This window comes from Electrona antarctica (genome assembly GCF_951216825.1).
Source record: "Electrona antarctica genome assembly, chromosome: 16".
NCBI classification, from domain to species: Eukaryota; Metazoa; Chordata; class Actinopteri; order Myctophiformes; family Myctophidae; genus Electrona; species Electrona antarctica.
Window position 1 is genome coordinate 38,308,570 of NC_136797.1, and position 22,706 is coordinate 38,331,275.

Sequence of the window (22,706 nt, forward strand, 5' to 3'; positions counted from 1 at the left end):
ATTTTTTGCAACTATACATATTACAAGGTTTGAGGTTTTACACTGGATGTCATAGCTCTGAATTCTCCCTCTTAAATTCAAGTAAAAATCGCATATTGACTCAATGAAAAGGCTTTACAAAAAAAAAGAGCTAGATGCCACATGTATGGATTCAGCCGATAAACAGCACCTTGAAGGAGGATTCTAACCGATGCTCATGGTAAAAAAAAGACTGGACCCTCTACAGTGAGCTACAGGAAATGTATGCGTCGTTCAAACAGGGATGTAGTGATGCACAGAACATTTTCCAGAAATGACAACACATCATCCTGGACCAAACAGGACACTAGTACCTGCACTAGTCTATCTCAACTTTAGACCTGAACACACAAACCTATACAAAGAATCAAAGTGTCAACTAAAGCGGAAAAAAGATCAGTAACCAAGGTATAGAGTAAACTGCTGAAATTCATAATTTGACTTCTTGTTGATACTTGGTTGCACAACGTGTCTGGTGGCAACAACAACAAAAAAAAATGGCAGATCGACAAGCTCACAACGCGTCGTGGTCTTGTAGATTATCTACTTTCGGTGTGCAACTACATCTAAAATCAGGCTTTAAAAAATCGTACGTTTAATTTGTCGGAGAAAAAAGGTTACATTTGTGGCTAGTGTTTGAACTAAAGTCTCTAATTGTTACAGCCTATATTAAACTGATACGGTCATAGATGGAAATAAATATCGAGTAACTTCAATTAGTGACACTTGTAAGGCAAACAAGACATGGCACCAAACGAGATGTCTATTAGGAACTATTTGACCTAAGCTAAAGTATGTTTAATCATTGCAACACAAGGCACGCCTTGCTTGTTTTCACCAATTATGGAACAGTTGGAACTTAACCAATGCCATTGTCTTCTTTCTCTACCTATGTGAGAACAAACTCATCAAAAACAACCGATGAAGAACTTTAAAATGGATAGAGAAACAAAAACAAAAAAAGACACATCCACTACAGCAGCAAATCTATCTGTGATCGATTGTGATTATACCATAACAGTGCATTGACCCTCCTGAGAAAAAAACCCTAAACATTTCCTAAATTAAATGTATTAACATTAGTCTAACAGGAGGCGAATTGAGAAGTGATGAAGTGATGTTGTCTACGACAGTGGTTCCCAAACGTTTTAGCCTGTGACCCAAAAGAGATTACCAGATGTTTGCCTGGGACCCAAACTAGTGGAAAATAGCTGATCTACAAGCTCACAACATGTCGCTTTGCACCGCGTTGTGAGCTTGTAGATATATTTACACTGCTTCTTCAACATTTGTTTTCTAATATAAGGAATTTCTTATATTTGAATCTGTTGAATCCGTTTTTAATTCATGAAAATGTTTGCTTTTTTTGGGAATGTTTTTTGAAAATGTTTTGAAATAATAAATAAAAACAATGTAGGAAAAAAAGAAAGGGACCTATACAAATGGGTCCCGACCAAATGTTTTGAACCACTGTCTATGACGGGTCGAGGCTTCCTATATTGTACAGTGATTCTCAAACTTTTTTATTTTTTTATTCCAAGGAGCCCCCCCCCCCCCCCCTCTCTAACTCTGTGAGTGTACAAAACGGGTTCCGTTTGTACGCTCTCGGAGTTAACGACACGTAAGTGCTGGGGGTCTATTTGGAACCCCATCAAGGAACCCTGAGGTTCCCAGGAGCCCCCCCCCCCCCCCCTCTTTGAGAACCACCGGTAAAAGTCACTGATCTAGGACCAAGTTAGCCTATTTTGTATCCTGAGCTAATTTAACCATTAGGATAAAAGAAAAAAAAGAAGAAAAAAAAATCCAAACAGGTTCTCAGACCAGAGTCTAGGATCAAACCTTACCCTTTTTTAAACACACCGACGTGGACATCGGCGCAAAAAAATAAAAACCCAGTGTTAATTATTTTTCTTTCTTTTCTTTCTTTCTTTTTTTTTGTCACAGATGCAGGTCAGTGTATCTCGTCTGGGCTGTGGAACTGGGCTGGGTTTAGCAGCACTTATACTAACTCCTGGTCCTGGAGGCTGGATTTTGCAGCCGGGGTTTCAGAGCTTCTCTTGGCATTTTGTGAAGAGTGTTGGGAGCATAGACATAGAAAGGTAGACAAGACGCCTCATTCGCCGCTGCAGTTCATTGGAGTGACATGTAGGCTAGCTTATGGAGGAGGCCGTCCATATTGAGCTAAAGAAATGGCGGAGGCACATCACGCTGCCACTCAAAAGTGATTATACTGGCCAGCGTGTCTTTCTGGGACTTGGAAGTGATGTCACTGAGGAGGACGTGATGTCACTGAGAAGGAAGTGATGAGTCGGACAAGTCCTGGAAAATACATGCTGTGATTGGCCAGTAGTCAAAATAGATGCCTCATTGGCCACTGCAGTTCATTAAATGGAGCGATGCGTCTCCAGCGAAGGCGGAAGTCAAGCGGAAGTGCTGAAGCCACTCTCCATCGCTGTCACACAAGTGACTACTGGCCAATCACTTCATTGTCTTTTTCGGGACTTATGAATTCAATCCAAGGGAGCTTTATTGGCATGAGAAAACAAATGTGCCTCTGATTGGCCTACCGAATGTCCCCTTCTGTGGCGCACGCGGAACCTTGGCAGGCTTCCACTGGTGCTTCCGCTATGCTTCACAAGGAATCTCGGGAAAGCTTGCCTACTCTCGAGAAGCACACGCCCCAGAGCCGAAGTAGGCGTCTGTCTACCTTTGTATGTAGGCAGCGTGCCATGCCTCCGCCATGTTTTAGCTCAATATGGCGGCCACCATACGATAGTTACAACAGGCCCCAGATCCGGAGGAAGCGTCTACCTTTTTATGTCTATGTTTGGGAGAGCTGTGTGAGGGAGTGCCGAGGAGATGGAGGTCAATGAATAGAGGTAATATCCATTCTCCCTCTGTGGGCCGAGGAGGAGTGTTGGGGAACAGGGTTGGGGTAAAGGCCTGTTCATATTCCAGTTTAAGGTGATGAGGTGACCACCTTTTCGGTGGTCACCTAATCACCTACAACTGGAGTATGAATATAGGCCTTAAATTGGGGAGGGTTCGTTCGGAGGTTAGAGAGGAAGAGGAATAGAGACGTCCGGTCTCCCGTCGGTATTAACCACTTGAACCCTACATATACTTAGTTGACCGGGGTTTCACAGGGCTCTATACTAGGTCCGCTAGTATTTCCCTCTACGCCAAATCTTTCTCGTCACAAAATATAGACCCATGTGTAGGGTTGTCACAATTATTACATAATCGTCTAATCGCATTTATTTTAGATAAGGGCAATGATTTGTCATAATTGCCATAATCATGCCCATGTTGAAAAATGTTCGTCAAAAAATAAAAAATAATAAAAAATAGAAATCTACTAAAGAGATCTACTAGTTTAACGTGTCACTTTGTAAACTCGTAGATTAGCAGTCAATTTCTTGGTATATCTCAGTTATCCGTCATATCTGCCATGTGCACCTTTTCATTACGAAGCCTAAAAAAGGCAAACAGAAATGTAATGTCTATTCTGAATGCCATAAAACACAATTCAATCGTTAATTGAGATTATTTGCATGACAATTAATCATCAACTTAAATGCGTAATCGCGACGGCCCTACCAACACTTGAGCTCTGCAACCTCTTCATGAGCTTGATGCGCATCGGCTATTTTCACCAGACGTTTCGCCCTTAAAATATTAGGGACAGTATAGGTTCACGTGGTTAACATGTATCAGACAGTACGGAGCGAGGGAAAGAGAGGAGAGGGAGGAGAGGCGGCACGGTGTCCATCATCCCCAAATGATCTAGGGGTCAACGACGGAGGGAGGTACGGGAGGTCAGAGGAGACAAAATGACCCAAAAGCACGGAGCATTTAATTCTCCTCAAAGTCCTGAGACGAGGAGTCCAGTTTGCTTTTCTTGCTGGGCGGGGTCTCTTCATCCAGATCCTGACGAAGAAAAAACAAAACGCAAAGATCGCGATCATCATCTTTGTTAAAATGTAGAAGAAAGAAAAACGCATGCTAACAAATAACCCTAACCCTAACCCTCAAATCATTAGTAGTAGTTGTTGTAGCATCATCGTAGCTGTTGAGTGCAGTTGTGGAAAAAGTACTCAAATGTTTTACATTTTTACTAAAGTATCAATACAGCAATATAGAAATACAAGTAAAAGTCAGAACAACGCTGTTGTACATGATGAATAGGGCATTCATTTACAAAAAAAATATGGAGTTACAAGGTTTCTGCCAGACACCGCTGATACATGATAATAAAAAAGGACTAACTGCCTGCAATTATGCAAATTGCATGAACTCCATCGTGGCAGTATTTGTTACTACAATTACTACATAATCGTCTAATCGCAATTATTTGAGATAATCTAAATTATTTTGTCATAACAGTTTCCATGTTGAAAAAATGTCATGATTTGTATTTGTATCAATGAGAATACCCATGTAATGTTCCTACATCATTTTGATTCTGAAGAGGAAGGTGAAGAGACTTTGGACTACGCAAAACTATGATACTCCATAAGTCTTGTTCCTAACAAGTACCCACGGATGTCCAGAACCGCCCCAAAAAGGCTCTGGACAGGGCCCCTGCCCTAGTCCTCGTGCAGGTTTTATTAACACATTTTGTGCCCAAAACGTCTGTGGACGTCCTGGGTATTACCGCACGTGCATAGCCCAAGACGTCTGTGGACGTCTTTGGAAAAAAAAAATATATATATATTTTTATTTTTATTTATTAAAAAAAAATCAGAAAAATCAAAACACCTTTTTTTTTTTTTTTAACACGTGGTGCCAAAGTTTGTGTTTTCGCCATTGAGAATGCATTTGGCGTTTAAATTAAATAACTCAGAAACTATAAAACATTTAAAAGTAAAAAGTTCCAGCATGTGTCTCCACAGTCAGCTGAATTATAAAAAATGTGAATGGATTTTCTAGGTGAAAGTGATTTTGGGCAGTTTTGCGTGGGCTCTCAATGTGTTAAGTGTAATTAATAAAGCTTGTGTGTGCACGTCAGCGGGTGCTGTGTGATGAAGGGGGAGCTGTGTGACAGCCCTTTCTTCCGTTTCTTTTTCTCCTGAACATATTAAAGTGGAAATTCTTGAAAAGTCGTTTCAGGGGTTTTCTGGTGACACACAGGAAGTTCCTTTAAAATAAACACCTCTGCGTCAATGTGTGCGTGTGTGTGTGTACGTATGAGTGTGCGCGTGTAGGGGGATATCCGTGGTGAGCACTTCTACCATGCCCATTTCCCGGGTGAAGCTGCCTGTCATTATATCTGGGTACCTTGATTTTTCTACACTGATTTCCTACATTTTGTTTTTTAATTAATATTATTATTTAAAAAAGGAAAAAAATCCAAGTAATTTCATCAATAAAATTTGAAAACACAAGAAGTAGTGAAAATAGCTGACAACGTGGCTGCAAAGCGACACGTTGCGAGCTTGTAGATCTGCCGTTTTCACTAGTTTGGGTCCCGGGAAAAACTAATTTCTCTTTTCACCGGCTAAAAAGTTTGGGAACCACTGTATAAGGCATCAAACCACTGGTACCACAGCGCTTGTCCCAACAAGTGGTCTAACACAGGGGTTCTCAACCTTTCTGGCCGGGGACCCCCGAAAATGCTTTGGCAACGTCTCGGGACCCCCGCCCCGCCCCCTCCCGACCCCCAATATAAATTGACTGCTACAATAACCTTAAACCATTTTGGGCGGGAACCCCTTTTGGTGTTTTAAGCATTGTTATAATTTAGCTATTGAAAAATAGCAGATCTACAAGCTCATAGCGCGCCACCGAGTGGCGCGCTACGAGCTTGTAGGTCTGCTATTTTTGAAAAATCGCGATTTTTTTTATTTTTTTTAAACAATCTTTTTTTAATTTATTTTTTTAATAATTTGGGGACCCCCTGAAATAATTTGGCGACCCCCCGAGGGGTCGCGACCCACGGGTTGAGAACCCCTGGTATAAGGCATCAAACCACTGGTACCACAGCGTTTGTCCCAACAAGTGGTCTAACGTCATTAAAATGTAACTGTAGGTGAATTTTTGGAATACAAATTCAAATAGTGAAACTAGCAATGTTTTGACATATGATATTTTCACTATTTTTGTATGGGTCTCCCATTGACCTAGAGGCAGCCAATCAGGAAATAGTGTCCACTACAGTTGTCTTTACGGTCATCAGTAGTGGTGGGTGCAAATGTAGTCCAGGCACTTTTCAAGCACCAGGCAAAAAGCAAAATAAAATGACATATTAAGTCATTGATAGTTGCAGCCCTAATGACCAGTCTCACTGTCTGTCCATCTAGGATAGAAGTTGACATAGAATTAGAAGCCAGTGCCAGTTTGACTGGTAAATATTGATGGAAGAATCACCTTTGACGTCACGTGCTTTAAAATGACGTGCGAGTGACAGTGTGCATAGACACACAGGTATCTATTCCACCGAACGATAGTCAGAGCGTAGTAAGGAAGCGTGTGTGTGTGTGTGTGCGCGTGCACGCACGCACGCATATGTGTGGCACGGCTCATCAATTCTGTGAATTTCGTTGATTTAAAGGAAATTCTCCACAACCACAGTTTTCACACCTCTCCCTCTCTCACTAGTATAAGTAGTAGTGTGAGACTTTACTAAACTAGTAAACTCAATCAAACTTCCCTTAGGAACAATCAAAGTCACACTACAGACAGACAGACAGACAGACTAACTGGACCTCAAGCAACCACCGGAACCAAGTGGAGTTCATATTAATTGGACCATACAAAGCATCATATTTGAAAACAAACTAAGTTTTAGGAAGAACTATACTTGAATCTGTAGTGTACAGAAGACACTGGACTTGTTTTCTAGGGCATTGCTGGCCAAGTGGTCATTGGTATGGCATCGGTTGTAATGCGTGTATTGTGTCTCACCGCGTGTCTGTCGGTTGGCCTGGGCAGTGTGAATGACGCGCAAAGCGGGATGAACAAAGCTCTGAAACATCTCTTTCTGCACTACGTGAGTACTTCTGCCACTACTATTACTACTACTGCTAGTACTTGCATGCTTAATGAGTCATCATAAGTCATAGTATAGGGTATGTGAATGCAATTAACAAATCAATATTTTCCCCAGTGACCATTTTCGGGATGAACAATGGATTGAAGTTGGATTTATCTAAAGCAATTTCCACTTGAAGTAGTCCTTACATATACTGTACTAATATACTAATGAATGGTACACTACGGCTTACTCATAAACACAACAAGTGTCTAACAAACAAGTTACATGTTTTTGTTGACTTTGCAGAAAGCTGACAAACGGGGAATTACTGGATCTCCTGTGTTCTCCATTGACTTCCTACTAGACAGCAACATAGAGGTACACCCCCTCCTCCCCACCACCCCTCCTCCCCACCCCCTCCCCACACACACAACATCTATTTACTCTATATCTTTCTCTCTCAGGATAATGAAAAAAAGGTGCTAATGGTGGGACTTTTGGAGGTATACGAGAAGATGATTGGTCAGATGTTGGACCAGAGTCTTGGAGGCCAGAATGAGACCAGGGACTCGCCTGACGGCTCTGTCCAGAAAGGAGAGGCTGAGCAGAACCTGCGCTATGTGCTGGGGGAAGTCAGGGGTCTGCTGGAACATAAATACCATGACTCCAGTCTGTTAAAGAAACAGATGCTGGATCTACAGAATATAACGGTAAAACACAGACAGACAGACACAGACACTGACTACGGCTGTCACGTTTATAAAATATTACTTATTTTATAAAATATTGCGATTAATTGTCACTCAAATAATTGCGATTAAGGATTTAACTGTGTTTCTGTTGTTGAAAAATTGGAACATTACGAATTAGAAATGGTCATATCTGCCACTGCACGTAATAGCCAAATAACATTTAATGGCGACGCAATTTGAACTTGTAGATCTGCTATTTTCACACAAATCTAAACAAAACATGTGAACATTTTTAATATGTCTCTCTCACACTCTCTCTCTCCCTCTCTCTCTCAGACTAACAGTACACTGATCCAGAAGAAGGCTTTAGGGGAGTTTCAGTGGCTGTATCAACAAGCCACCAAGCTGGTTGAGCTAGAGTACTGAAACTCTAATAAGATTTATTCACAGATATTTCTTACTTACATGTAGGTATTCGCCATGTAATTATAATATTTGTGTTGGTGTGTGGACTGTGTAAGGCAGGAGTGGGTAACTTTGAATATGGAGAGGGCCACTCCAAACTCACTCCAGAGGGCCACATTGCATAATACTGTTAGATCTGCTATTTTTGCTATATTTGAATTGAAATCCTATCTCTCTTTTTTTTCTCCTTTTTTTCCTGTTTATTTAATTTCAAATGTATTTAGTTATACGTTACTTATGTTAACTTTATGAACTTAAATGAAAATACATTAGACATAAAAAAGAAAAGTCATTCAGCTACTATTACTGAAGTAATTAAAGCGGGTCATGTTTGGAATTGTAACAGCTGAAATACAAACTATATCAATATTTGGATATTAGGCTGCAGGCCACATTAAGTGAAGGTTTGGGCTGCATGTGGCCCTGGGCACCAGTTGCCCATGTATGGTGTATGGTAACGTTTCATTTGTGAAATTATGTTTAATTTGTAATATTTATTAAATATTTCTTAATTCTCACAAAAACCAAAGGTTTTATTTGTGCCAGCCAGCAGGCCAGAGTTATTTGGCCTGCTGGTAGCGTGCGTGCACATGACATACTGTATGAAGTGTAATATCTGTGCAGTTTGTGATATTAAGAGTGGAGACACGCACGCACACGCACACAGTCACACACAGTGAAAGCAATAATCTGCAGCCTGGGCAGAGATAATCAATCACTCTGTGCTAGTCGATGATGTGCAGACAGACGGATAGCTTTGTGAAAAAGGACGTGCAGAACTGCAGATATTATCGGCTCCCTTCGGACTGGAGACTTGCCTACTCATGTGGTCCTGCTTTACCACAGTCCTACCAGGTCCTGTTTTCTGGAGGTGAAACAATGCCCCGGCTCACATAGATCAACATGTGACAGGCAGACAGTCTGACACAGTAGATAATCTCCATTATACCACAGGTAGTTTTGAGGAAGCAATCTGATATGGTTGAAATAGCCCTCTACCCATGCTTCAAACGAACATCACCGCCTACCTAGTCAAAACATACAAAACAGCTGCGCTGGGCAGTCCCCGCAGGCAGTGGCTACTAGCTAAGCTAGGGGTTTACACAGGACAATTTCGTCATTCATTTCTTAATCAAATATCTTAGTTATAATGAAATTGAGTTGACGTGTTTTTTAGGGAAACTTAACACTTCTGCGCTGCCTACGGAACTCGCCTATCGGCTCGTTCCTGCAGTAACGCAGGCGTGCCGTTAATGACAGTAACGCACAGCCTCTCGTGTAATATTGCTTAATTTTACCCTTCTGATGTCAGTCAGGCCCCTTTTCCCACCGGGGTTGAACCAGTTTGCTTCGGAACTGGAACCCAAAAATGTCAGTTCCTCGAAAGTACCACAGTTCCAAGAATCTAGAACGAAACCAGTTCTAGAACAAAGTTCTTTTGGTGGAAAAGGGGCCACGGTTTGACATGCAGTGTTGATTTCGTCGACTGAAACCATGATGAAAATTGTCTGTTGACTAGCTTTTTAGACTAAAATGTTATGGAGAGTGTGAGGGACTAGTGGGCAAGAGATCCAGTAGAACTAAAAGATCAGTCATTTTATGTTTGGTTGCGCTCTGAAAATAACATCTATTTTCACCATGCCAAGTGTAAAATCAGGCATTGCGACATCAAGTCCCGACAAAATAAAAATGTTTTGACAAAATCATCTGTACATTTATTTGACTAAAACCGTAAGGTATTTAGTTGACTATAACTAGACTAAAACTAAAACTTTGTAGATAGCTAAAATATGACTAAAATTAAAGATAAATGAAATCGTCAAAACTGGTGACCTGTAACGCATGTTTAACCCATTACGACCTGAGACCGATTCTACAAATGCCTTCTAAATGATTAGTTCTTCAGATTTTGTAAAAATAGCAGATGTACAAGCTGTGAGCTTGTCCATCTGCTACTTTTAAATAGCCAACGCAAAAACCTAAAACTATGCAGGAACCTTACACCACTTTACACAGAAGGCTGTCACATAATGTTCACTATTTTCCGCTCCTTGAGCCCACTTTATACTTATACAGCAACAATAGCTACATATTAGCTGTATACTTTGTGAATCCAAATCTACTGTGTAGTGTGTTTATTACGGATACAGGGTATATTTTAACAGGCTTTTAGCACCCTCACCTGGCCAACATTGTAAATGTTTCTTGGGAAGCTAGTGCATGAAATGTGGTCACTCTAGACTGCAAAAACGGAACTTGCAGAGGGCTGTGCAGATATTAAAAGCAGCGCAATCAAATACGAATAATGCCTCAGAGATAAATACTAAGGCATTAAAGAGTAATTCCACAATAGTAACAACTAAAAAGGGACTTCCACTACGCTGAATTGACAATAGTACAGTACGTTAGACTTTTTACTGCTACGTCTGAGGATGCAAAGTCTTTCGAGAGGAGCGCACGCCACTTTCCCCAACTGTTGAGAGGGGGGCGGAGAGGGGGGAATTCAATTGCCTGGCCTTAGTCAGTCATACATTGGACACACCTATTGAATGTTCATATTGTGAACATTCACTCGCAGCTGCTGGTGTGAATTCAACTTAAGTAGTTAGCCACTTGAACCCCAACACACATTCTGGCCCTTGGGGGAACAATGACAGATCTACAAGCCAAGACAAGACATTTGGTGTAGCAGTAAAACCCCCCCTTGACACGTCCGGGGGGGTCCCGCAATACTGAGATATTCATGTTTAAATAATATACCTGAGTGGCTTTGCTCTCTGAAGGAGAGTCCTTCTCCCCTGAGGACAAGCTGTCTCTCTTGGCACACGGTGCTCTGTCTGAGGTCTCTGAGGCTGCTGGGAGGCTCTTGCCTGAGGAAGACAACATATGGCACGCACACACACACACACACACACACACACACACATGAATAACTGCAACACACACACACACAATTATTTGTCAATTATTTTAGAGGACTACATGCAGGCTAAATTAATGTAACCGGTAGAAGCAGACCAGTTTAAAGGGTGTTTTTTATCACTTAATATTTTTGAGGGGCGCCAGCCCCTCCTATACACAGGTTTAATGTTTGTCTTTAGTTCAATGTTTGTTTTGTAAACGCCATTGACAATGACAGGAAAATGTACGTCATAATGTGCCTCATTACGTCATATTGTCTCTTTATTGTTAATAGGGTTTAATGTTTGTGTTGGCACCGTTTGTTTTACATCTCCATTACATCACTAAATCAACATGAGTTGACTTTAATATATTAGTGCCCCTCACTTCACACAGGTGTGATTGTTCAATTATGAATATGTGTAATTGATAAGAAAACAAATCACACCCGTGTGAAGTGAGGGGCACTCTTATCATTGTACATCATGACGTAACATGTCGATTTGCTCATATGACGTAAATTCTCCATTCATTGTCAATGGGAATTGTGTAAGACGAAAACTGAATATAGGAGGGGCTAGCGCCCCTCAATAAAGACTATGTTTAAAACAAGTAATACACCGTCTGGATGTCATCTTGAATGAGGTTAAAAACCGGGTAGTTCTGTAATCAAAACCTGCTGTGTTTGGAGGACACGAAGCGATGAAAATCAGCCAGGTGAATGAAATCAAGATTCATTTTTATTCATGCAGGACTCGACACGTCATCACGCAGCACGTTTTCGTTCAAAGGAAGTAATACTATTTAGATTTTTATGGACTTTTGATAAAAAAATACACAAAGATGGAAATTTCTCATTGTTTTGGCATAGATTGTTAGGTATGCACCTATGATGACCACGGATATGCTCTAAAAATGTGAAAACTTATTTTTCTCGTGTAAAGGGTCAATAAAAATTGAGAACGCAACAGTACTTTGTCGTTTTATCTGGAGATGGTCACCATGTAAAAGAGGCCTTAGTTTCAACAATAGCTAAAGGAGCCAAAAAAAATGTTTCTTTTTTTTCCTTTTCTCTTTCTTTTTTTTTGGGGGGGGTGGGGATTATCTTCAAAATATCAACAAGAGATTTTTTGAGAAATGTGTGTGCGTCTGTGCATGCGTCTGTGTGTGTGTGAGAGCGTGTGTCTGACCCCGCTTGCTGTCAGGACTCTGGTCGTTCTTGGCTTCAGTGTTGTCACGGTGAGAGACGGCGGCGGGCTCAGGGGTGGGGCTGGTGCTGCAGCTGTTTTCCTGCTTCACTGGGGACGAGTCGGCGATGGAGCTCTGGTTGCTGCATTCGTCTGGAATGGACACAGGTGGACCATATTAGTCACTGATCAACATGGCTGTCACGATTTACACATTTAAGTTGGCGATGAATTGTCTTAGAAATAATTGAGATTAACGATTTTTAATTGTGTGCATTGAACATTTGACAACATATACAAAATAATTTCAGATAACCTTTTTTAATGAAAAATTGCACAGGGCAGTAAGAAATTACTGACATATTTAATAATTTTATAATAAAAAATTATAAAAATAGTGGAAATAGCTTGTAATTTCAGCTTTTTTAACTTAATCAATTTTGACGATTTTTATGCAAAAGATATTTAGAATATCTCAAATAATTGTGATTAGACGATTATGCAATAATTGCGACAGCCCTAGATTACCAAATAAGAGTATGCCAGTGATTCTCAAACATTTTAATATCAAGGACCCACACAATCAGCACCGGGATTTTTTTCAAAATAGAAGCTCGGGGTGCCGGGCCACTATGGCCGCTTTTACTCTGTAAAGCCCCCCCCTTCGTTACCATAAAGTCGCTATATAATCCCAATTCATATTTTGAACGAGAGGCAGGTCAGAAGTCAGAAATGAAGAGCTTAGTATATACATCTGGTCAAAACCACAGAGAGCTCCCTAGATTAGGAGATACAAGGGATTCTTTCTGCAGCGGTAAACAGGGAAGTGAACGGGACCGCGCAAGTGCAAAGTGCAAGGAGTATGGTGGCCTTGGAGGCCAACAAAAAAAAGAAAAACAAATCAGAATATTTTTCTCTCGTTTGACATCAATGAAAATGCGCTAGGACGCATGTACACGTGTGTACACACGTCCTAGCAACCCGTCGGTTGGATTAGTTATGGCGTTCCCACACATCGTACGGTCTAAATGGGTTAATCCATTGAGACCTGGAAAGCATCCATGTCACGTTAGCGTTTAACCACATTAACCATTAACCCATTTTGGGCGGGAACCCCTTTTGGTGTTTTAAACATTATGTTATAATTTAGCTATTGAAAAATAGCAGATCTACAAGCTCATAGCGCGCCACCGAGTGGCGCGCTATGAACTTGTAGGTCTGCTATTTTTGAAAAATCGTTAAAATGTGCCTCAAATCTTTCCGAAAATTGTCATGATTTAGAAAACTTTTTTTTTTAAATTTCGACGTCAGGCCTGAATGGGTTAAGTAAGACATACAAGGTTTTCTGCATCACATTGGGATACGTCACATGTTTGGATCACATGACCGGAACAAAACCACTGGCGCTCGCTTCTCAGGGCTGTTGGGAAATTGAGTCTCAATGCAATCCTATTGGCAATGGCAGTGCGCTATACGGGTCGCTGTGTTGTTATCGACGGCGCTTGTGGAATATTACCCGACACTAGGAAAATCGACCACGTTATTTTAAGGGGGACGATCGCGAAATGGAGGTACCTTCACGACCGGGTGATTCTTCAAAGGTTAGTGAAGAACTGCGTCAGTGAAGTTATTTTCATGATAGAAAACTTCTGCACAAAACGTGTTTAAGTTTTAGTGGTTAACCTGAAGTGATTCCACTCACCGTGCATGTCCATCATCCCAGGAGAAGAGCTATTCTCTGGAGTGGTCACCTCAGATCCATACTTTTCATCCTTACCCTTCTTCTTAGTCTTGTTCTTCTAAAACAAATAAGGAAGAAGAAGAATATTTAAGTTATAGAAGAATGTGTGGAGTCAGACATAGGCTAGCCTTTGGAGGGGTTATAGGATACAAAAAAGGGACTCCTGCACATCCAAAAACCCTGTGGGAGGTGCAAGTCTAGTTAGCAGGCATAGATGGCATGTTTTTTTATGAATACACAACACAAATTAAATACATATTATGTTCCAAGTCTCGGCCATGTAGATATAGTACACGTTCCTTTTAACGTACATGTGAAAAACATTTGAATCGTATAGTGTAAATCTCGGGATCCACTCAATGTGGATCTCGGACTTCATGTTCATGTTACTTATCTATGACAGGACTCGACGTTTGGGCAAGGTTTCAGCATGATCAAAGCTGTGTTGACTAGTAGTGAATTTTCTTTGGTTAAATTAAGCGTTATAAAGCTCTATATTGTGATAGTACTCATTGCTATAGTGTTTGTTCAGTAGCAAGCGTCTCCATGATGTCTCTCCAGCTTTTTATTAAACAGAAACTGGGATACCACAGCTTTTTATTAAACAGAAACTGGGATACCACAGCTTTTTATTAAACAGAAACTGGGATACCAATTATATCCAATAGGATAGAGAATGCAGTCAGGATACAGATTAAACAAATGGAATTGTAAGTGATGAATGACACAAAGAAATGAGCAGACAAAATTATAACTGGACACTATAAAAAGTAAGCTCATAAATAGCTACTCTCTCCTGATTGGCTAAAATTGTCACCTACCTGAAAATGTATTTTCTGTTTATTAAAGAGCTGGAGAGACAGGGATACCCATGTTATTGAACAAACACTATAGGAATGATTACTAATTATTAATGATTACTAATTACTAAAAAAATAACAGTTTTGACGTGGCCAGTCTTCTGGTCTGTGAAATGTGAAATAAGAGCACTGTTTGCCGTTTTCACTGTTGCTACACTTAACAATATAAAATAACAAGTGTGAACCCATAGTCAGAAAGTAAAGTAAAATAATATGTGTTAAATTGAACAGTAATTCAATTTTTACCTATCATTTTATAATGGACGATTTACAAATGGGCATGGCGTGTGGGCAAGTAGAACATGAACCTGTACTTGCCTCTGAGACCTGAGTGTCAACCATAGACTGAACCGGAGCGTTAGCCCCCCCCCCCCCATATTAATTTCAGTGGAAGTTGCTCAGTGGCGTTTTGAAGCACCCGGAAGACTGCCGGAAATATAATTATAACTCAATGGCTCGAGCGAGCGGAAGTTTAGCCTAGCCTAGGCCCGGACCTCAATTTTGAGGTCCGGGCTTACGCACGTGACGTCATGAACGTCCGTCCACCTCTATTAAAGTGCTGCAATTCCACATTTCGCCAGTAGGTAGTGGCATCTTCAACGTTGGATAGCCTTACTGGGGGCTTGGTGTCAAAGGAAATGCCTAAAACTAAAACTAACTTTATATCTAATCTTACCCATCTCTAGCCTAATGCCCAAACACAACCATATTAAATCGTGAACCAAATGTAACCATTCCCGAAACACAAAATGTATCTAAAAGACAAAAATCACACCCGTGTGAAGTGAGGGGCGCTTTACCAACCCTTATCATCTTACATCATCGCGATATCATAACATAACATCATATGTCGATTTGCTCAGTGACAAAACAAACATTAAACTCTGTCCATTGTCAATGGCGTTTTTACATTAAACCTGTATATAGGAGGGGCTAGCACCCCTCAAAAATATTAAGTGTATACCAGAAAAGCAAATAACCTAATCCAGTATGGCAGATACTGAAAAATGTTGTGACCATAAAAAATATAACCAAGTAAACCAACATAATTAACCATAACCATACAAATAACAGTGCTTCAGTGCCACTCTAATATCAGTGATTCGGGCCTCATGTGCCTTCCAAATTATGACAGCAGTGGGAAGTCTGGGAACTGGGAGAAAATGCTTTTACTTGGAGACATAATACTGTAATTATGAATGCAGCCAGAACAAGAGCACAATGACACATCAATTTCACATATTAAATAAAATCAGTTTGAATAATAATTCCATAGATACATCAGCACAATGCTTCAGCTAAACTTGTGCCTTGCTTCAGCATGCTCAAACTTCACTTCTTCGTGAAACGCGTTGTCCCTTTTCACCATGTAGCCTACTGCAGGGGTTCTCAACGTTTTTGGCCGGGGACCCCCGGAAATGCTTTGGCAATGTCTCTGGACCCCCGCCCCGCCCCCTCCCGACCCCCAATATAAATTGACTGCTGCAATAACCTTAAACCATTTTGGGCGGGAACCCCTTTTGGTGTTTTAAGCATTGTTATAATTTAGCTATTGAAAAAGCAGATCTACAAGCAGATCTAGCAGATCTACAAGCTCGTAGCGCGCCACTGAGTGGCGCACTACGAGCTTGTAGGTCTGCTATTTTTGAACAATCGTGAAAATATATATATATTTTTTTAAATAATTTGGGGACCCCCTAAAATAATTTGGCGACCCCCCCGAGGGGTCGCGACCCACGGGTTGAGAACCCCTGGCCTACTTATGTGGCATTATAGGCAAATAAATATATGTGCACACATCATGATTCATTTATGTGTACATATATATTTGTATATATGCGACAATGGTAAGGAAGGCTTGAACTCACATCGTCTGATTTGGGTTCTGTCACTGGGACCCACTTGTAGATCCGAAGAGATGTATCTCCTACTGTCACCCATTTCTTCTCCCTGTTTAGCAAAGGGCACAAAAGTGACGTGAGACTCTGTATAATATAAAAGACACCTGCCTGCACACGCAACGTCTTTAAATTAAGCTGTTGTCATTAAGTATGAAACAAAACCATGTTGTCCTGGCAACATACACAAAACACACAAATGTGTTAAATCCTTGCTATTAAAAATGAGAAAGTAGCATATTGCATGCACTTTGCACTGCCTTTAACTAACAAACGTGATTAGATGCCAGTTCACTTGTAAGTTAACTTTTATCTATACCAAGATATTACAGTCATAAATACAAACCAAAATATCATGCCACAACATTATTATATGAATTTGGATCTAGGAATGGATTACCGTTTGAATTACCAAATTATAATTAATCCTTAAAACTGCCTTACAAACATGATCAGATGTGTTTACTTTAAATACCTAGTTATTACAGAAATACAACCCCAAATCTAAGTTGTAGAAACGCTCATTTGGCTCTAGGAATGGATTATACTAGTCTGAATGACCGAATTATATAAAAGCATTGATGCTTTGACTGGCTGTAGCCAGCCCTCCATTTAAGAAGACAACACATCCAAAAAGCAAGTATATTTTTCATTAGCCTTATTACAACTCGAGACCAGGCGGGGGCATATTGGGGATAATTTGTATTTGTTCAATCTTTATACTGAGTCACTACAGTGTTTTCACCATCCATGTATCACCAGTTCTCTCCCCCAACCCCCACCGTTCAGGTACAGTCAGGCAGCATTCATCCTCTCTTGGCCGCCCTTCAGAGCGACTCCAAAGCGCTTAATTTAAAACTCCACACACACTAAACCAGTGAGTGTGGTTTCCAAACTTTTCAGGTCGAGACCCAAAAGACATTAAATAGACGTTTGCCCGGAATCCCAAACAAGTGAAAATAGCACATATACAAGCTTGTAGATTAGATCAGCTATTTTAACTACTTCTCAATTATTATTATTATTATGTGTAGGCCTATTTATGGAATTCGTCAATTCGTTTATTTCGAATGTTATAATTATTTATTATTATTTGTATGTAGGACAAGAAAATGGGATTTATTTTTTCACTCGAGTCGTAACTCGTAAACCATAAAAATGGTCGACAGATGGGTCCCGACCCACTGTTTGGGGAACTGCACTAAACTAAATACTCATAAGAGCAGAGCGCCGCCAGTGAGTCGTCGTATTGTCTCTCCCGGTCGGTCGGTCCTGTCTCGGGGCGAGATATCATATGGACGGTTTTTGTGTCGTCGTCGCCTCGCCTGCCTCTCTGGGTGTCGCACACAACAACAAGTACAACGGCAGGATTTCTCCTGTCGGAATGGAATGGCTTCATGTGACTAGCAGCAACGACATGGCTTCTTCTTTCTCTGTTGGTTGGGTTCAACCCTGTTCCCTCCTCCTCCCTTCCCTTGTGGTGGAGGGAGGAGGGAGCGAGAGAGAGAGATAAAATCTACAAAAAAAAAATATCGAATCGTTATCGAATAAGTCAATCGAATAAAGTCGCGCAAGTGCGCCCCGGTCGGTGCACCTGAAGAAGTTGCATCTAAAAAAAACGTTGAAAATGTCTTTTTTGGTTCTTCTCTCGTTCCCTCTCTCGCTCTCTCTCTCTCTCCTCCCCCAACAAGCCTTTCTCGTGTGTTAGGTAACGAAGGCTGGTTTTTTTTATTCCTTTCTTTACCCCCTTTTTCTTACCATTTTCGTACTTTCTCGATGGCGGCCATAACCCGCTTGATGTCATCTTTCGCCCTGCTCCGGGTCTCCGCTCGGACCGACCTGCCCGACATTGCAGCGGTGCTTGGTGGTAGAGATATTTTTTTAAAGGCTCAGCGACGCCGGCAGTTTCAGTTCTCACCAGACAGACACAATGCAAACACACCACGGGGGCCTGCCGATCCCAACGCGCGTGCGCCGACTTTTTGCGCTTCGTTCTTCGCCCGTACGACGGTAACGTAGAAAGCTAGCGCTTCGGTGTTGCCAGGTTTTGTGAGAGAACAAGCAACCAGGTATGGAAGTCCATAGTTCCAAAAATGTAATAAATACCAAAACTTTAATAATAATAAATACTGCAATGAAATAAATAACAATTTCAATTAAATAGATAAATAATACAATTGTATTTTTTATTTATTTAATTGCAGTATTTATTATTAAAGTTTTGGTATTTATTATTTAAAGATGGAGTGCCGTGATTTTTGTTTTGTATACGTGTCTATGGAGTTAATAGACCCCCAGGTGGTGTGGTTAGGATATTTAAATGTCTTCCCTGTGTACTTTTTGGTTTCTTCCTGAAAGCTGGAAGCCTTTGAGCCCAATCGAAAACGGCACTCTGCACTTCCATATCCATAACCAGGTTATACACATTGCCAAAGCAATACGTGTCAAAGTATAACTAAAACTGTTGAAAATTGGGAAAGTATAGTGGGAACTTGGAGGGGGTACAGAATTGTGTAAACAGAGCTATGTCACAGCCGTACGCCTACATTTTATACAGGGTATATCATTTTTTTATACAAATAGCAGCAATCTTTTGCAGTCACTTTGGGACAAATAGCACTTCTCAGCACTATTTAAATTTAAATAATATACAAAAAAAACCTCGGATTTAAGATGTTTCAAAAGAAGCGAGCCCTTAAGTTCGCCCTTTACATTTAAACATGCATTGCACATAGGCTATTTGATTTGAATAGCCGATCTACAAGCTCACAACCAGGCCCTGCACCACGGGGGTGACAGAGGGAGCCTGGTACCCTCAGTTGCAAATTCTGCCCCCTCGGTTTAAATTGTATGTACATTATTGTTTTACTATATAAAATTATGTATATTTGAATTATATTTCTATATATATTTTTTTAAAATGTGGAATATTTTTTCAACATTTTAACAACACAAATCTGAAATCTTGTTTGAAGGTCCCTGGACTAAATTTTTTTCAGATGGGGGTCTGCAGACTTGAAAATGAAACCCTGGTTTATAAACCACAAGCCAATCTCAGCAAGGCAAATGGCTTCTTGGTTAGAGTGGGTGACAATGTTATCACACTTAAAGATGAAATTACCTACCTAGGTTCCATCGTGGAGGCTAATCTTTCCGGTGATAAAATGGCCACCAACGTAATAAAAAAAGTCAACCAAAGAACAAGATTCCTTTACAGGATCTCCTCACTGGTCAACAAAAACACCTTGAAGACCTTAACAGGAGCCCTCGTACAAGGTTTCTTTGACTATGCATGCACCTCCTGGTACCACAGCACCTCAAAGGCCCTTAAAACTAGGCTCCAGACTTCCCAAAACAAACTGGTCAGGCTCCTACTTGGCCTCACCCCCCGAACCCACCTCACCCCTGCCCACTTTGACAGGCTGGAATGGCTTAGGGTCGACGACAGAGTACAGCATCTATGCAATGGGTCTGGTCCACAAGATTCGATACACCACCAAGATACCCATGTACCTGTCTAGATACTTCCTTAATGTTAACGAAGTCCACACCCACAACACCAGAGGGAGTGCAACGAACCATGTACAACTCAGATTCGGCACAAACAAGGGACTAAATTATTTTCGCTCCTATGCCACCAAAATGTGGAACGCCCTACCAACAGTCATTAAGACATGCAAACCCCTTGACTCCTTCAAAACCGCTCTCAAAGGGCACCTGCGGACGGCTGCAATTCGAAACTGGCCCCCGTAAAATCTGAATCCCCCCCGCCCCCCTTTTCCCCTCACTGTATATGTTTCTTTTCCCTTTTTACCTCCGTTATGATGAATTCCTGTTCTGTTCTTTGACTATATAGAAGTGTCTATTTGTACGTCTCTAAATGTTTTGATGAATTGAACATGATGGACCCTCTTGTAAACAAGTGTAATGCTTAATTGGGTCGTGCACTCACAGTTAACAGTCTTTGTATTGAGTTTGTGCTTGAAATGTACTGTAATTCTACAAACTGTTAATAAATATTTCAATCAATTAAAGCCGCAACTGCAAATATATACAAGCAACTTTACAGAAAGAAAAACAAGCCCAAATTCGCTTATAATAAGCGGACATGGCAACACCGTAGGGCTTCTGTGGCAACATTCGCTTTGCGGATCCGGTCTGCCGCTGGGGGCGGATACGGAAACAGCACGTGCCCTTGTCTATGCCTCTGTGTGGGGAATACTCTATACTCTATGGGAATACTCTGGGGAATATATACTCTAAAGAATTGTACCCATATATATGATTGTACCGGGTACGGTAGGCGGGGCTCTGGCTAGACCGGATCAGGATCGGATCAAGCTGCTTAATTTAAAATGGGGAAACATGCAGTCTTTCCACGGGTGCTGCTGAACGCCATGGTGACGCAATGATTATGATTAGCAATGGTCTACAGTACACACTCCTACTTAACAACACATATTAGTTTATCTGTTAGTTTAATGTGGTTATAAATGAGCAATAGATACAACTTTAGCCTGTATATGAATAAGACAATTATAGAACATTAAATGAGGCATTTAAGTGACACATTTAATTTCCCCAAATAGGTATTGTAATTGTATGGTAATGTATGAAGAAAAATAAAAGTATTCTCTCACAAGAAACAAGGGACTAAATTCTTTTCGCTCCTATGCCACCAAAATGTGGAATGCCCTACCAACAGTCATTAAGACATGCAAATCCCTTGACTCCTTCAAAACCGCTCTCAAAGGGCACCTACGGATGGCTGCAATTTGAAACTGGCCCCCGTAAAATCTGATATAATATTGTAGTGGTGTCTCAAATGCCATAAAAATCAATTAAGCTTTCCATCAATCCAATACAAATTATTACAGAGACATGGATTGCAACAGTTACCTTAACAAATGTGTTTTGTGAACAGTTATTAATTCAGTTGGCAGATGTCACAACCACCTTTATTACATTTTAAAAAATGGTCAAAACCCTCACAAAGTTCAAGCCACAGGATATTTTACAGCACCACCTGTTCCTTTATCCATTTACAAATTATATCCATGCATGCATTCTATTGAAGTGATCTCCAATGTATGACTCATTGCCAATTGGTCCAAGAATCTTTGCTTATTTCAATTTGTTGACACATTTTGTGAGCATGCAGCAGCGGTAAAAAGCAAAACTCGTTTTTATGTTGACGAAACGGCAATGCATGAGCCTAGATAGTGTCTCTGTCTATTGAGGCATGCATTTTTTGCATGAGCAGAGGAGTACCCCTTTTCCACCAGGGTTAAAGTTCAGTTATTTTCCCCTGCATAATATTGAACCAGTTCAGAGTGTTTCCACTAAAAATGAATTGGTTCAGAACCATAAAAGTTGGTTTGGACTGGAAAAAAAAGAAGAAAGAAATGGCCACACCAGTTCCATGAAAGGTTCTAAGAATGTAGAATGGAACCAGTTCTAGTTATTTTGGTCAAGAAACACGCACGCACAACGCGTGCACACACGCGCGCGCGCACACACACACACACACACACACACACACACACACACACACACACACACACACACACACACACACACACACACACACACACACACACACACACACACACACACACACACACACACACACACAGATCAAGTAACAATTAAATCAGATTATTCCAGATGTTTTCAGTGAAGTAATCTGTTTGATATCGCATCATAAAACAAGTTAAACTATATTACCACCTCAGATCCTCAGGCTATATCACTTTTTGTTACACATGTCACTGACAGAATGTAAACTAGCCTACTACTTTACAAATAGTGTAATAAATGTGGGGAAAATTCATTTATAAAGCACTTTTCAAAACAAAGTAGCCTACTTTCCAATAGAAATACAGTGCAGCAATATGAAACCACAATACTTAAATTAAAAAATGTAAACAGGTGAAAACAAAATCCAATGGGCTATAGTCAGGCTGGA

At 40.7% G+C, this 22,706-nt stretch overlaps 1 protein-coding gene across 1 annotated transcript; it reads right to left on the reverse strand.

Annotated features, from left to right (window-relative positions):
• Positions 1-1,641: 1,641 nt before the first annotated feature.
• On the reverse strand, positions 1,642-18,711 carry bcl7a (BAF chromatin remodeling complex subunit BCL7A). The gene is made up of 6 exons (XM_079524754.1): positions 18,497-18,711; positions 16,709-16,790; positions 13,942-14,038; positions 12,243-12,392; positions 10,912-11,021; positions 1,642-3,948 (listed from the first exon to the last, which is right to left on the reverse strand). The coding sequence occupies exons 1-6, from the start codon at positions 18,586-18,588 to the stop codon at positions 3,874-3,876; spliced, it is 606 nt and encodes a 201-aa protein (XP_079380880.1). The 5' UTR covers positions 18,589-18,711; the 3' UTR covers positions 1,642-3,873.
• Positions 18,712-22,706: the final 3,995 nt, after the last annotated feature.